The sequence below is a fragment of the Lycium ferocissimum genome, chromosome 2 (assembly GCF_029784015.1).
Source record: "Lycium ferocissimum isolate CSIRO_LF1 chromosome 2, AGI_CSIRO_Lferr_CH_V1, whole genome shotgun sequence".
NCBI classification, from domain to species: domain Eukaryota; kingdom Viridiplantae; phylum Streptophyta; class Magnoliopsida; order Solanales; family Solanaceae; genus Lycium; species Lycium ferocissimum.
In genome coordinates, this window is record NC_081343.1 from 67,909,089 (window position 1) to 67,926,800 (window position 17,712).

The 17,712-nt window shown below is 35.8% G+C and overlaps 1 protein-coding gene across 4 annotated transcripts; it reads right to left on the reverse strand.

Moving 5' to 3' along the window:
* Positions 1-756: 756 nt before the first annotated feature.
* On the reverse strand, positions 757-16,001 carry LOC132047023 (uncharacterized). 4 transcript variants are annotated; one of them, XM_059437900.1, is made up of 18 exons: positions 15,844-16,001; positions 15,528-15,643; positions 14,863-14,936; positions 12,768-12,833; positions 12,483-12,554; positions 11,456-11,528; positions 10,894-10,931; positions 10,693-10,800; positions 5,641-5,760; positions 5,469-5,549; positions 5,287-5,355; positions 3,811-3,888; positions 3,556-3,702; positions 2,411-2,518; positions 2,016-2,084; positions 1,841-1,903; positions 1,588-1,742; positions 757-1,417 (listed from the first exon to the last, which is right to left on the reverse strand). In XM_059437900.1, the coding sequence occupies exons 2-18, from the start codon at positions 15,562-15,564 to the stop codon at positions 940-942; spliced, it is 1,836 nt and encodes a 611-aa protein (XP_059293883.1). In that variant the 5' UTR covers positions 15,565-15,643; positions 15,844-16,001; the 3' UTR covers positions 757-939. The 4 variants fall into 4 exon arrangements, with proteins under 4 accessions (XP_059293883.1, XP_059293882.1, XP_059293881.1 ...); XM_059437899.1 differs by having other exon boundaries at positions 1,588-1,739; positions 3,538-3,702; XM_059437898.1 differs by having other exon boundaries at positions 3,538-3,702.
* Between the last annotated feature and the right edge of the window lie 1,711 nt (positions 16,002-17,712).

Consider the following 17,712-nt stretch of genomic DNA (forward strand, 5'->3'; position numbering starts at 1 on the left):
GAAATGATTTTTTTTTTTTTTTTTGTGTAGGATGAACGCTGGTGGTCCTTCGAACCCCCAAAGAGAGAGTAGCTAAATATATCTTTAGTTCATTTCATATATAACTAGCACTAGTCAATATCTAATATCACATACACATGTCTTTCTTCCATAACGTAAACCAAGCATTCATCTTAGATGGAGTATTCGGCGAAGGACAAAAATTAAAGACCAGCAATTTGAGGGACAAAAATTAAAGACCAGTGCCTTTGTAGGACAATCCGTGCAAAAAAATGACAAAAGAGGTCACGCAGTCTTACTTCTCATCAAACGTTAGCAAGCAACTAGAAAGCAATGAGTTTTCCCCTCTTCTATGTGAGACCAAAGATTTAAATTTTTGGTTGAACAACCCTCACCAGGAAGAAGGGGGGGTTTTCGTTTCACGTGTAAGAAGTTAAAATACAGAAGTTTAGTGTTGAGTTATCAAAAAATCATATCCGCAAATCAGTTTGCTGATTATGTGGATATCGGGAAATTTAGCAATGCAAAATAGAGGAGTCGCGAGTGGAAATGATTGTTCGTATGATCCCTAGTTAGTACAACAGTAGAAACGGACTACTTTTTACTGTGGTATCTTCTGAAAACAATGTGCAGGATTTCTTACCTAGATTATACATTATCCTTCTATTTCTCCCGTTAGCGAGCAACGAATTTACCTTTCACAACCCTCGCTCATTTCTACTAAGCCATAATAACGTCAATGATCATAGTAAAGACTTCAACTGAAAAGGGATTATTATGCCAAAATTTCTAATAGCACCTTGATAATCAGTGAGCTCAATGAGAATAACAACAAAATAATCTAACAGCTGCTATTTTACAACTGGGGATGAACAAATACGCTCTAGTGTTACATAGGTTTGCCAATAAGCCATATGTAGACTAGCATGCTCAAAATGTTTAGTACAGGCTTCGATGATGACTTGAGCTCTCGGGAACAATTGGCTCGCCAGTGAAGGGGTCGAATTTGTATGGCTCACCAGTGAAGGGATCAAACCTGATCCGCGGTCGAGTCTGTTGATGATCAGAAGTTGCGGTGATGTGTGAATGAAGTCCAACTCTGTCATTAGTAGTAGCTGACGGGCTCCATGTCGCCTGAAAAGTGGGACTTGCTTCATCTATTCTTGATACCCGACCAGCTGGAAGGGATGCCGCCTGCAAAATGGGACTTGCTTCCTCCATCCTTCTTGTCGTCCCCCCGCCAGATAGAAGTGACTGCAAAGTGGAACCAGCTTCCTCCATCCTCGTTGTCACCCGACCAGACAGAAGCGAAGTCGCCTGCAAATTGGAACTTGTTTCCTCCATCCTATTTGCTGTCATCCGAGCAGATAGAACGGGATCTAAATACGCCGAATAGCGAGATGTGTAAACATCAGCCCTGCAAGAAACGAGCAGAAAAGTCATGTTACCTCAATAATAGGCTCCGCTAAAGAGCCAGCAAAACATACTATCATTCCAAGATTTTTTTTTGCTTGCCCAGCATCATGCTGTTCTTGGATCCAGACATCCAGCACAGTTCTAATGATCTACATTGAAGTGCAAGCTAACCTAGGCATGGGCAAGGGTACTCGTGAGGCATATGAATCTAGATCTGGCAAACGAACTCTTGTAGAGATGCTGTCTGGTTCTGGTACCCTCAAGGCAACATCGTCTATCCTTGACTTACTATCGAACTGTTTCAATCCCAGTTTTTCAACCTGCTGCTATGTCCAGAAAAGAATTTGTTTGATAATGAGCGCAAAAGATTATACTAACGAAGATAAAAAAAAATCGATGCTTATCTGCACTCCGCAGAACATACTTTAGAAATTAATGAAGCTAAATATCCTCCCTTGTTCTGCATATCAGCTCCAGACCACATGAACTACAAATGGAAGGCATTGGAAAATAGAAGCATGAGCATCGATCTTTAATTGCTTTAGAATATACTGAAATTTTCACTAAGAAAATTCACAGGAGGTATAAATATTTCAGACCTGGTCAAGAATAGATATGGAAGCTGACTCGGGCAACCTCTTAAGACTGGTTAAACTTTCAACATCTATCTGAAAATAAAACACATTCAAAACCGATTCTAGGTAATACACAACATTCAACATCAGAAATCGGCAGCCCTTACAGCAACTATTATGAGGTAATCGATGTTGCATAAAGCACGTGAAAAGCTTATGTTGTGTGATATCTTGTGCACATTTCGCAATACGATGTGCGAACCAGGTAAAAACTATGTAGTTGTTTGACCACACAAGCATACAAGTAAATCATGTATTTGTACAATTTACTACACAACTCGCGCGCTACAACAATGAACTAATACGGACAAAATTACAGAATTACTACTTCGGGAAGTAGAGTCCGTCCGTTAACTTACATCATATCTAGTAGCAATACCAAGCCGTAAGATCCGAACTAAACGCTCCTTGACAACCACAGGTAGTGCGATTACAGCAGCTTCATAAGGATCCAAATAATTCATTTCCTGATAGAAGAAATATAATCAAAGCATAAGACGACAGATTCAGAGTTGTACAGAAAATATCAACCATTCTAATCAAAATGAGCTTAAACAGTTCAATCATGCAGCTGACAATAAAATAACTTATAGACTAGCTTCAAGCATTTATGCTCAGAAGACCAAATTCAATATTATTATTCTTGTTATATTTTCTTGATATGGTATATTCCATCCCACCAAACCTCCATGGTTGTGCTACCAGAATATTATGCGCTAGGAAGATATTTACAAGAGCAAAAGGCAAGTTCAATAAAATGGTTGTTAGACCAGCATTGTTATATGGGAGTGAACGTCGGTCCTCTAAGGTCCCATATCCACAATATAAGTGTTGGAGAAATTCTAATATTAAGAATAATGTGTCAACATACAAGATTAAAGAAAATCAGGAATGACCACATACAACATAAGGTGCAAGTAGCACAAATAGAGAATAAAATGAGAGGTCTGTTAAAACGATTTGGTCATGTCCAACATAGACCTCCAAACAAAATGAGGCAGACCTAAAATCACATAAAATGAAGTTATCTCAAAGACCTAAAATCACATAGAATAAAGATGTCTCAAAGACCTAGAATGACAAAGAATGAGGTTATCTCAAAGACCTACAGTCGCATGAATCCATGCAGATTTAGAGAACCTCTAATACCATGGAACTCCATGTTATAGAATATCCAATTAAATGGGTTAATAGAGTGTAATAGATGGTGTAAATTCATATGGGGACCCCGACTAGCTTGAGATTGAGGCATAATAGTAGTTGCTGTCTCTTGCATATTTGAGAAGAAGAAATGATGACAGACTACAAGGGTAGAAGCATCATTTTACAAATAAGCTTTGCCCAACGCAAGCGCAGGAAATTTCTATCAGAACTGCTTTTACTTTATTTTCAAGGAAATACCAGTAAACATTTGCAAGATTGAACAGCCAGCATTTTAGATATTTTAAAGATAAGAGACGTCCGAAATATTAAAAAAGAAATTAACATCTGATTGGTGCATCACCTGTTGAGCAGTTATTTTAGGAGCCCCAACCATCTCAACATTTGGATCATCCTTCAAAAGCTTGGAATGACTCTCATTGTTACTGGACATTTTTGGATCCTCACGACCTCGTTTCCTGTTCTTGTCCATTGGCCTCGCAAGTTCGACCTGTTAGCAAATCATAATGAATCACCAATATAGGCTTACATATCCGTAAGCTATTGTTGAAGCCATCAGCCCGGACAACTTATGAAAACTAGCAAGGATAAAAATCACCTGAAGCTTGCATGGGGGACCTCCCATTGGCCCTTGTATAGTTTTCTGATTCAACGCCTTAATCGCATTGTCAAGATCCTATCCTCACAGCATTGGGAGGAAAATGGGGGCGGGAAAAGAAACAAAAAAAAAGACAATGTTAGCTTTAATAGAAGCAAAATTGCAATGGTACCTATTTATTTGGATTTCTAATTCTCCCTAATAAAGTCAGATTTTCCCACTGAACTGATAGTCCACGTGGCACTATAGCCAAACTGTCTGTTACTCTCTCACACACCCGTCCAGGTATACAGACAATTTCCCTTTGACGACATCATTTCCCTTCTCCCACTGCCCATTGAATTCGCCTCGTGAGCCCTCAGCCCCTAACTACATAGGTCACCTAACATTAGCTCACTCCATTGAATACTGATGGTTAAGGTAATTGTCATACCCCCTTAATCAGCTTCAAAATTGCCTACCAGCTAATCTCGAGTAGTTGACCAGGCACAAGCAGTTTACCTCTTAACATCACTTGGGAGTAAGAGACTTGAGAGGATTTACTGTGCTAGGAGTTCACTAAATATGAAGAAGACAAGAAAAGGCATCATAGATTCAGGAAATATGATTGACATGCGATTTGGTACTTGTAGGTAATGCAGTTTATAACTTGAATGACCAACCGAAACTGACAAATTAATTTTGATCAAGTCGACACTGACAAACTTTTGTTGGCTTATAGATGACTTCTTGACTAAGAAAACACCAGTCCTCAAAAGAAAAAGTAAAATTAAGTTCAATGGCACAATGTCATTTAACTTGAAATGAAGAAATATAAGGGAATAAAAGATAGCTTCAATCTGCTATCTGGATAAAAGAAGCTAAATTTGTTTCTTTCCACATTATACTTTCCCCTGAAAACAAGGGGATAAAAAAACCCTCTTAGATAAGATTAAAGTTGTACCACAAATTTCTGTACTTCTAGGAAATTGCTGAGGTATGGTAATATTTTAAAACAGAGAAGAACTAGAACATATAAACTTGGTTATCACAGTGGTCAAATAGCCATCACTCAACAATGGCTCAATTTTCCAGTGCCCATCCCTGAAAACTAAAAATGTTTAATCATTACGTATTTACGTGTTGAAGAACACATTCTGGATGAACTTTAACCCAAATTTGAAATTCAAAAATGGTCAATTTGTTTACTTATTATAGGTTTTTTTCAGCTTGAAGACATTATAATCAGACAAATTAAGATAATTTCACTTTTGATATACATGAATATAAGAAATCAATGATTTGCGCCTAAAAGTTGCCAGAGGACAAAACAAAAAAGAAAGGTAGCATTCAACAAATTACAGGGGAAGGGAAATTAGTAATTGGAGTAGGAGTAGGACATCCACAAGTTGAAGAGATTTGCACACAAATGCCATATTGATCAACTCCAAGAAACAAAGTCAAACTCATACTAACAATGATAGCGGCTAAACTTACAGATCGATTATCGAAGTAAACGAATCCAATGGTGGAACTACCCTTCCTGGATAGAGCTACCTTCTCTACCTGAGATATATCAACCACATGTATGGTAGATGTCATCAGAGAGTCCGAATTTTTTGAAATTTTGAATGCAACTAACAGGCAAAACATCAAAATGGAACCGCAAGGTATAATACATTGCCATAGGGCTGAAAGAGCTTCTTCAAGTAATCTTCATCGGCACCGGGAGGTACATTTCTAACGAAGGCTGTTCTGATCTGACAATCCAAACGAAGGCAAGGTGAAAATAACAGAAATCTAAGGATTTTCATTCTCTAAGTATCGTAAAAAAGGAAGAGTGGAAAAAACCTGAGCAAGTTCATTAGGATCAACTTCAGGTTCCTCCTCAGCCCACTGTACAGATGGATGCAACTTGCCACCAATGAGAAAATCAGATTGGGAGCCTACCCGAAAAGCACGAGCCGCAGCCTGTGATTGAGAATTTTGAAGGAAGTTTATATTTGGGATCTTACAGGATTGTTTTCATTAGAGTATCATATTCATAATGGGATGGAAGTATTGGATTTTATTGAATTATTTATTTGGCAGGGACCAATGGTTACTGCACTACATTCAAGAGTTTTGGGCAACATGACAGTGAAGCAGTTTGAGTGGAGCAGACAAGGACAAATTTAGGAGTTTTAAGTATGAATTACTGCATATTCCTTCTGCACTGATTCTTACCGAAGTTTTGAACTATGAACTTGCACAGCAAGATACAATGATTTTAGCCCACGAAAGGCAATAGATTAAAGGCCAACTGAGGGTTCCAATCCACCATGAAGATATTTTGGCCCAACTAGCCGTAAATTGAGCAGATTACATAATCATATGAAGTTGGTTAAGTTCATAGTCGAGGATTAACAAAGTTTGGTTTCTCACTTAGAAGCAATCTCAAATCCGGCAGAGGTGGAGACACAGCTTAACATTATAGCATCGAAAATGAGTTTTTTTTTGTAACACACCACATTGAGACTGGGATTTATGGATATTAGCACTTCTTGTTTATTTCAACAAAACTATGCCTTAATCCTAAACTAGCTGGGTTCGGTTTATGAAATCCTCTGTATCTTTTGATAAATAAGAGCTAATAGCTTCATTTAAGAATACCAATTGTTCCAGAGCTACTTAGGGACAATTGAATCATTAATGACTAAGCATCTATAAGTTTTATTAACAGCTAGAGGATTCAAGAAAATAACAGAAACTTCGATTCCAGAATATAACTTAAATAGAGTGCCCGTTTACACATTTTGTGAGTGTTATCTATATAAAACATGAAAGTGTCACAGGTAAGACCAGAAATCAACATAAAAGATAGACTGTGCACCGATAAAGAGTTGGTTTGATTCTTCCCGCATCTCAAAATTAATATCTAGTTATAACTTGTCACTGGTAGGCCTGAGCAAAGTTACCTAAGTTTGGAGCTGGAAAAATGTAAGGAACTTTCTCTTCCTTCTTCTTTTTTTCTTTTTTTTTTTCTTTTTTTTTTTTGGCAGGGTTGGAGTAAAATCACCTTTTAGAAGAAAAAACGACTGTTAATTTGAACAGACAACAAAGCAAAGATCGAGACTCAGCTTAGGACCTAGGAGCAGTATATTAGACTTATCATGCTATGAGGAAATTAAGCAAATAGTCCACAGTAGGCATAAAAAATTGGTTTTCAATAGGAAAAGTCATGCAAATAATTCATGATACGGGTAGAAAATCGGACAACTTTTATAAGCTTGAATTCTTAACAACTGCGAGTAATGTTTGGACTTTCACATTGGTCAAGTAAGATTTGGTATATTCTATTTGTATAAGTATGTCAGCCATTTGAAATATCTGTAAGAGAGAGTACGGGATTGAAGGAAATTGAAGCAACTGGTCAAGCTGAACTGGATGGGTTATAACAACGGCAAAATCTAGAGAACTAATAGCAAGAGGAAGCAGGTCAAGATCCAGAGAAAAGAACAGCATGACCTAAAGTATGAGAAAAATACAACAAGTTACTGCATAGAGACTCCAAGTATGTGAAATGATATCGTTAATATCACTCCAGGAAAATATTGTTTGTCATGGAAGCCATGAGAGAGACAGACGGCAGCAAAGGAGCCCAATAGCAGTAAGAGACAGACCATTTGCACGTAATAGAATAAATATTAGAAAAGGAAGTTCAAACTGAAAGAGGAGAGTTTAAAATCTCAAACAGATTACAAGTGTTAGACAACATAATTCAAATAGATTACAAGTGTTAGACAACATAATTCATCTTCTCCCAACAAACATATATCAAAGCGAGATATCTTCTCCTTCCGATAGTAATATACATGCTTTTTCTTGGAATTTTTGCACGACCATGAAATATATAGAAGAATAATTGGTGCATTTGAAAAAATTTCTCAGGAATCTTTAAAGTCTGGTTAGATACTTGTATGCCACTATAGGGAGAAGGGTAAAATTTAAAAAACATTTAGTTATAGGAATCTCTACTTTAAAAAAAATATTTTAGTACTGGAATGAAATCAACCCAAATAAAACGAAAGGGATATAGAGGATTCATAGCCGACCAACAAATTTGGGTTGAGATATAGTTGATTCATATGAGATATAAAAATATTTATATCTACTAATGTTATCAGTGGCTGAACGTTAGTGTCTATCAAGTTGGCGATGATGTACTTGAATGGTTGGGCATCTCACATATATATAGCTACAAGTTTTGCAAGAATCACAAGATTCTGGTATCCACAAGAAATAATAGAAGCATCAAGGAAAGTAATGCGCCCAAGACGTGTTATTTTTTGCTTTACAAATTACTCAAGATGTTGAAATATATTAGCTCGAAAGCAAAGGTAGAGAATATTAAGCAGCTTGTACAGATTTTCAAGTGCATAGATGAATCGCCTTTGATATTTGGGTTTACCCTAGGAGGCAAATCAGAAACTGTGTGCCGAGGAATCCGGCAATGGCGAAGGTTGAGAAAACCTTAGAAGAATGTAAAAGACGTACTTGCCTAACGAAGGAAGGAGGTTTTGAGCAAAGTACACAGTCTAGCTTTTCCACGTACTACATGTCTTTGATGCACATATCCACAGCAATAGTGGAATATTTTAAGAGAAAACGAGGAAATTTCTTGAGGGTCTCAACAAGAACAGTAGAAAGTATCCACTCATAAGGAAGATAGCAACTTCTCGCAAGGGTGTGAAAGAGCTGAGGGTCTTTAACAAGGCTCCACTAGGAAAGTGGATATGGAGGTTCATCATACAATTCTGGCATTATGGAAATGTGCCATAGCAAGCAAATATGAGGTGGTCAGACACTGCTTAGATTTCCAGGCCATATAGGGGGAGGCCGGTGACAGCATATAATGAAACTATGATAGGAGTTTACATGGAATGTTAGTTTCAAATAGGGAATTCAGCCCTTGTCAATGCTGGAGAAAGATGTGTGATTTTTCTGTCCATCACTTGTCCAGCTATTTACTCAATCTCCTGTCAACATAAACAAATTTTTATTATACCGATCCGTGGAAAGAAAGGTTCTAGGAAGCTGCAGGATTGGAAAGTTGAAGAAGCCAAAACCTCCTTGACCTGTTGTCTAAGCTGAGAATCTCAATCACACATCAGGAGATGTGGAGATGAGACACGGAATGTTCCTTTCCACAATAAGGTTGTAGTTTCCCTGGTATGGCAGGGGCTGTTTTTGTTGTAATTCTGTACCATCTTGGTACCTTTTTTTTTTTTTTTTTTTTTTTTTTTAAATAAGGACCATCTTGGTACCTTTTAATAAAATTTACCTTATCAAAAAAAAAAATGCATGTGAAGTCATAGTGACAATAAATTTTTGAGGAAAAGGAAGATCAACCATATTATCTAGTTTTATGTGTAAGAAGGCAGGGGAGGATGTGAATTATCTATTACTACAGTCAAGTGGCACATCTGTTATGGTAAAAGCTTGGAATTGGTTGGGTGATGCCGAGCACCGTTGAAATCATGATACAAGTGTAGGAATGGAAGGAGGAGAAGCAGAGCATGGAAATTGATCCCCCTGACTAATGTGGACAATCTAGAAAGTGAAGGGAAGCTTTGGTGCAATGGTAAATTTGTCTCCGTGTGACCTATAGGTCACGGGTTCGAACCGTTGTTTGCATTAGGGTAGGTTGTTTACATCACATCCCTTGGGGTGCGGCCCTTCCCTAGACCCTGCTAACGCGGGATGCTTTGTGCACCGGGCTGCCCTTTATAGAGAGTGAAATCTACAAGCTTTAAGGAATGAAAATTACTTCATGTAAAGACTAGGAGACTTCTCTGTTTCTTATACATGTTTAAACTTTGAAGTACCTATGTGGTAACAGTTAGCATAAATAGTCAGATACTCTTGTCAAGAATGCTCTCTGCCTTTCGTATTTTTCTTTTTAAAGCAATAAAACTAATACTTTATCCTATAAAATAAAAGGAAAAGAGGAATACATTAATACGTTGAAGGAAAGGACAAGGAATCTATTAACAACGTATCATCTTTGATATTACTTGCACCAGACAAGAAAAATGTATTGTTTCGGGGAATAAGCAACTTAACAGTAAACTAAGGTAACACAGAGGGAAAGCATATTGTTTCAGGGAACAAGTGACAGTAAATTGAGGCAATAGCACTTAAGAACTTATGATCCATCAACATCATAGGTATACTCCAAGTTATAGATGAAAACATGGACACTAGAACATTGAAGACATCAATGATGAGATGTCATCAGGAGTTTTTGGAAGTCCATATAGAGATAGCAGCTCTGGAGATACTAAAAGTCAAAACTACATAAGAAGTGCAAAAAGATGATAGCACTTTACCAGTTTAGGTCAACAATATCTTACAATTCATATTAATATATGGAACGTCTTTTATTTTGTCCTTTTTAGTTTCTAATAAGCACATTAATTACCAATTCTTAAAGAGTTTCTCATAAGCACACGTAACATTTTCATGTGGTGTACCAAATTTTGTAGAGAACAATTTTTGCAGCTTTTGTTTCACGTTTTAGAATATCTCGTATGCATTTCAGTCATATGTTATAGATTGAAAAGAATGCTAGCGTCTTATTTTAAAGCTCAATTTCCCAATCTGTAGTAACATGCCTGAGAGTGTTTTTTTTATAAGGTGAGGTTAATAACATGTCTGAGAGTTTATTTCATATTGGGAGATTTCTCAATCTAGGCATTCAAATGGTTCGGGAACTGAGAATCAAAACCACGAACCTGAGCTTCTATCCTGTAGTATTTAAGATGCAACAACATGAGGAAAAGTGATGTTACAAAAAGGTTAAAAAAAATTCAACAACCCGAATACTAATTAATAATGTTAAACATAGAAAGAGGCATTTACAGCATGAGATGAGAATTTCACGAAGGCAAATCCCCGATTCCGTTGCTTCTGACCAGGTTGGACATCTCCAAGAATTGCAAGATCAACAGATACAACATCTGGAAAAACCTAGAGAGAGAGAGAGAGAGAGAGAGAGATGGGTATTCAAACAATATTTCCAGAGATGGAAAAAAACGCACTTTAAGCAGTTAAAAGGTGTACCTGGCGCACAATACTCTCAAATTCCTCAGCACCCCAACCTTGAAATAATCCAAACAAGCAATAAGGAATGCATATAGACAAAGAAAACTTGTCTCTTGCTCAAGTGGCAAAGAAAATATAAGTACAAGGAAGATAATTTAAGGCTCAAATTCACAACTCCGGGGAAGAAAATGTATCCTATTTAACTACAAGAGTATAAAGCCCAAAATAAGTGAGAAAAAAAGGAGACAATTGAACTGTCAAATTCATAATCCAGATAATAGAGTACACTGTAATAAACTACAAGCGTGAACAGCCAATTATCATATAGCACCCACATAACCAGAATAGCAGCAAGACGATGGATATTTATGAAAGATCAGCCCATAAAATTGTAAGATAATGCTAAGTCCTTGGAAGTTCAAAATATCTTCTATGTAATGGCATCTTCACATTTTAAATAAGGCATTTGAATGTAACTTGATATTGTCATTATAGAACTCCTCCAGTGTCACAGAAAGACCCTAGTTAAGTCAGGCAATAACTCTTGGACAACAAGATTTTCAAGATAAATGAGACGAACCTTTGTTAAGATTTCCAAAAAATAGAGTGTCCTGCTCAACTGAGGGGCGAACCCCAATTTTCTTCCCATCCAGCTGAAATAATAGCCACAAAAATAAATCTAATATGATAGGGAGAGAAAAATCCCACTGTTCAACAGGATACAAGCAACCAGACTCATAGCAGGATGACAATCTTTGAGAATCTTCCAAACATATCATACTACGAGAGAAGTAACCTTATGCAGTCACAAGGATTAGGACGCAGAAACAGTAAAGAATCTTCCAAACATTTCAATGTCCTATTCAGATGCTCTACATAATGCCCATAAAACAATTTGCTACTTAATTAATAAGTAAAGAGATATCCTAACAAAACAAAGGTGTCCATAGTTGAACAAATCCAAATTAGGTGTCCATAGAGATCCAAAAAATGAAAAAGAAAGTAAAAAATGAAAAAGAGAAAGAAAAAAAAAACTCGGAACTGATCGATTGCTCAACAAAAATGTAACCATATCGTGAGCTTTCAAGAAAGCAAGATGTGTGATTCAAGCTTATCTTCATGAACAAAAATATTCAAGTAATGAGTTAAAGTGTCAAAATGTCAAGAAATAGTCAGTGATACAGCCAATCTTTTCTTCTTCTTCTTCTTCTTCTTTTTTTTTTTTTTTTTTTTTGAAAAAGGTTATACAGGCAATCTTTTATTCTAGGGAAAAATTTATATTCTAAGTAAAGCGCAATTTTTTCTTAATATTCTTTTAGACCCATTCTTGAATCAACAGAACGCAAATCTTTGAAAATGGATGTAAGCCATCAAGTAAAAGTTTAGGATAGTTACTAGGAATGTTATACTATTGCTTATCCAAGCAAGTGGTCGTTCTTATGTACATACATGAGTAATAACAGCATCACAAAGGTATAAATAAATAAATAAAAATTTAAAAAAAAAAAAAAAAAACAGCATCACAAAGTCAAAGTGATAGCAATAAAAAATGTAAGAGTTTATCAAGACAAGACAATGAAATAATGCATCTATCGTTAGGCTTTTACCACATATCCAGCTTTTTCCTTCAGAGCTTTGTCAGCAGCATATTTTGTTGCAAATCGTACAAAACAAAACCCCTGTAATCATTACAAATCAAAGGTACAACATTAGCATATAAACCGTCCTTTTTCTACTGTCACTTTTCATTTCTTATCCTTCTCTTTTAGCTTTTCTTTCTTTCTTTCTTTCTTTTTTTTTTTTTTTTTTTAAGGGGTGGGGGAGGGGAGATGTCTGATGGCAAAGCATGAAGAAATTACAGGTAATACAAATAAGCAGATCATATTGACAACCTTAGGATTGCCTTTCTGATCTTTTATCAACCGTATTTCTACAATCTCACCGCATGAAGAAAATACCTGTAAAATGCAGATGTTTTATACACAGATAATCTGACACAAATACAGAGTGATAATATAAGATAGTTACAAATCATTGTCAATAAGAAGTCCAGATCTAATCATATTTTTCTTACCATTATGTTCCTGTAACCCCTAAACCCAAAAACACTAGCTTTTCCCATAGGAGTGGTTTGTTAGTTTTTTAAAGATTAAAGTAGTCAAGAAAAATAGATTTGCAAGTGCATACTGTAATTAGGTAAAACTGATCAAGGGCATAACTAAGTTTAACAATTTTTCCCCAAGAGAGGAATAAAGGAGCCAAACAATAACGGTACCATATAGTTTATTTAGAACAAAATTAATTATTAGGAGTTAGAACAATATCCATTTTGTGATTTTTTTTCCCACGCCACCCCATCAGGAGGATCAATAGTGTCCCCACTTACCCTCCAACATGACTGGAACCCTCAGCCTACCGGTTGATGGTGGAGGTGCTCAACCACTAGAGCAAGCCTCACTTATCTCCATTATGTAATATAGTTCATGAGAATAACAATTTATGATATAACGAGTAAAAGGAGCAATTGTTTGTGTCATTAACATAATAAGGGGCTTTTTGTGGAACCTGATATATATTCATGATTATACCTAAAATTGTAGCATAAAGAGTTAAAGTCTTTACCTACTGCCAAGATTAGAGGAATAAACCCACTTGCCTCGATAGAAGTATGATCTGCTCAAAAAATGACCCAACCAAGCCCTCAAAGACAGCAGAAAACTAGTCATCCCCAGAATTCAGTGAATTAAAACCTTTGACTGAATAAGCAATCTAGCCTAACTCTAATCCTTCAAGTCAATAGGAGACTTAGCCTAAAATACTAACTAGTTTAACAGACTGGCTAGACTAACTTTAAATACCTAAGGTGAGAGAACAGTATGAGCAACACCCACACATAAGGAAACAATTTGAAGGATCAATCAAAGTTATGAAGGAGACAGGGAGATGGCCTATCTACTTCCCTTGTTCTGGCTATGGAAGCTGTAAGAAGGATGCTAAGCAGGATTATGGTTTACTAAAAAGGTGAGACGGAGATATGAATTTTTAGTAAGTCATACACTCACACTGTCATAATCTGCTGAAGCATCCAGTGACTGGCCTTGGCAAATGGCAACTGTTATGCAAGGTAAAGCTCACCCAAAGTCACAAGCTTTAGTTGGACGTTTTACATCATGCATACCTCACTCAAGGACAACAAGAGAATGAGACGTTTTCTCCCATGTTAGAGGTGTTTTATGTATGAAAAGGATATCGAGGATACTAATCATCTCTTTTACATTGTAGGGTGGCAAGGGAGTTATGGGACCTTTTACCAAAAAAAAAAAAAAAAAAACTAATTGAGATCCATTGAGTAATGTCAAAGGACTGTGGATATACCTATCTCCATGCAACTGGTAGGAACACATGAAAGACTCTGCACAAGATTCCATTTACAATGATACAATCCCAACATGAATTGTGTGGACTCCACTTTACCAAAAAAAATGAATTGTGTGGACTCCACCGAGTGAAGCGCCCAGATGTGTTATGATGGTGAAACGTACCCTAGCCATATACTGATGTATAAGTTTTTAACTGACCTTGCTTTTGGTAAAAACATTTTAAAGATAATGTCGTTTGATAAGTTAAAAATTGTTAACAATGTAGATAACACATTTGTTCTTTAGGACTTCCTTTATGCATTTTTTGCAACTCTTAGCAATTACTCAGTGCTGACCCAATTAATAATATTTACTTATTTTATCCACATAAAGAAGATTATCAAAACAAGCTCAATGCAAAATACAAACAGCAACAACATACCAAGTATATTCCCACAAGTGGGGTCTGGGGAGGGAGGGATGTACGCAGACTTTACCCCTACTTTGCCGGGTAGAGAGGCTATTTCCGATATACAAATGTAAAATACAAACTTGAACCCAAAAAATAAAATGAAAAAAATGAAATTGAAGAACCAAATAGACCACGTAACATAAATCTGAAACAAACCTCGTGAATTTTGCTTTCAGTAGTAGTACGGGCCAAACCACCAACAAAAACCTCTGTCCCTTTCATTTCCTGTTCTGCTCAGCCAGAAAAAGAAGTACAACCCATTAAAAGTCAAAACCACCTTTTGTAAGCATGCAAAACCCACATTGAAACCTTGCGTAGAAAGGTAACTGGAACAAGGAATTACATCCCCTCCGTAAGAGAGGCGGAAAAGGATTCTATATAGCATAAATACAGATCATTAAACATGTTCTTACCACATTGACCATTTATTATTGGATATGTCTCAAAGATCACAACTTAAGAACCAACTTCTAGTGAATTCATATATACTCCCTCTGTCTCATATTAGTTGTCATGTTTCGCTTCTTGAGAGTCAATTTGACTAATTTTGGGAGCTAAATTATATTAGATCAATTCAATACTTTAAAATTACAATTTAAACATTCAAAAACTACACCAAAAGTACTATACGGTGCAATTCTTCTCATATAGACAAAATATATATTAAAATGTTGGTCAAAGTTCATGTAGTTTGACTCTCAAAAAGTGAAACATGACAAGTATTTGGGACGGACGGAGTACTACACTGTACATAAAAGTGTGTGTGCAAGTGCAACTGAAAATAAATTAAAAATATAGTTTTTACAAAAAGGGGGGCTTACTATTATTTGCTGGGTGATGCTCAATCAACCTGCTCATATTCAATCAACCAGTGAACCCTAAAAACAGTGTTTTTCAGCTTTTTTAGGATTCTACCAGTAATGAGCTATGCTTTTGCCTGCAATTCAATAATTTGTATTAAAAAAACTGCACTAAAATTCTCAATTTCACTTGGGCAAACAAAATTATGGCATTCCAACTCTTCTTGTAAACAAAATCACAAAGATTGTAACTTTTATCCCACTCTCTTCCTTCAACCAAAACTAGTGGATAAGAGCATGATAACTGTATGAATTGTTTGTATAACAAACTAATTACCTTAGCCTCTTGTAAAAATTGAAGTCTTTCAATGAACTCTCAGTCCGAGGTAATTGGAGATTAGGGAACCCTAAGGTTTCAAATCAGTTGTTGTTGTTCGGATCTTACCGGCCTGAGTTTTCCCTGCATAAAACTCTCTTTTTTCTTATATATTGACTAAGATGCCCTTTGTTGTGTGTAATTAGAATTTAGAGGTATTTATCCTTCGTTTGGGTGGATATTTTTATAAAATAAAATTAAAAAAATTAAGTTGATTTTTCGAATATTGAAACCAAACCAAATTAATCAGATTGATTTCTCATAGCTTTGAATTTTGTCCTTTTCTATCGATTCTTTTTAAATGCGTGCAATATATTTCCGTGATTATATTCGCACATACTCCATTAAGTCAAGTGTTTCACACCCTGATTATATTCTAAAAAGTAAAGTTAGGTGTTAGATGTGATTTTAAAATATATTCCGTACACAATCTATTAAGTCAAGTGTTTCACACCCTTAAATTTCGGGGACCCATTTTAAATAGTTACTAAAAGTAAAGTTAGGTGTTATATGTGATTTTAAAATATATTTTTAAAATTGAGTTGATTTAATTAAATGACGTAGCCTCTAATAATGGCGAATAAACAGTATTATAAAAGGGCATTTTACATAAATAACGAAACATTTTAGGGTTTAATCTTTTAATATATTTACGTTCGTAATCTCTTATTCAGATATTCATGAATACAATAATTTTTTCCAATTGTATTCATAAAATAACCAATTCCAAATTGACTTCTTTGTATTCATGAATACAACGTAAACTACATCAAATAATTACACAAAAAATACATCATATTTTCCGTAATACAACGATACGCATTTAAAATACAATATAAAACATTCATACACCAAAAAATTAACAAATATGCCATATTTTTTGGTATGTATACAACAAATGTCATAAAGTTCATGGACATAAAAGAATTAACAAGTACACCATATTTTCCGGTTATCCAAATACAAGTCATCAACTACTAATCTAGTCTTGTACTAATATCGATTTCGGCTAAGAGCAATGTAATAAAGTCATTGTCTTGACAAAGTCAAACCATAGACTTTCCATTTTCCTCGCGAATTCGTAGCACCGTGTATAAGATAGTATGTACTTCTCAACTCTACTAACATTAATATCATTTGGCCGGAAAGAAAGGAAAAAAGGGTATGGCCTAGCGATGGCCGGTGGTGAACGGCACGGCATTTCGGGATGCTCATGACGCCTGTGATTGTATGAGATGGGTTGAAAATGTTCACATATATATATATAGTTACTACTTAAATAAATTAAACTTGCTACTAAATGTAAATACTCACTATATGTTTGTTATATCAAGAAGCCATTATAAAATCCGAGAATGAGTCATTAGCCACGCTACTCATATTCTCAAGAAACCCCTTGTTGTAAAACTCAATCTAACCAATAATGTTAAAAGCCGTGTGGCGTAAGTCCATATATTTGTTTTTATTAGATTTGACTTTAGCTAACATGACTGTAATAGGTGCATTGCTAAGCATCGGGTTGCTTATTATTCATAAAGCATTAGAATAAGCCTTAATCCCGTCATCATTAATCTAGTCTTTCCACTTTCTCAATTAGGACAAAGTCCCCCTACAACCATGGACAAAATCATTAATATCTTTGTTAACCGAATGCCAACGCCTTCAAAATGTTCAACTCTTTAACTTGTAACAAAGTGAATTAGCCACGCTACTCATATTCTCAAGATTTCTAACCAATAATGTTAAAAGCGTGATTTTTAGGGAGCATTGCCATCAGGATTATTATGCATTGTAGCTGAATTCCTTTCCACTTTCTCAATTAGATGGACA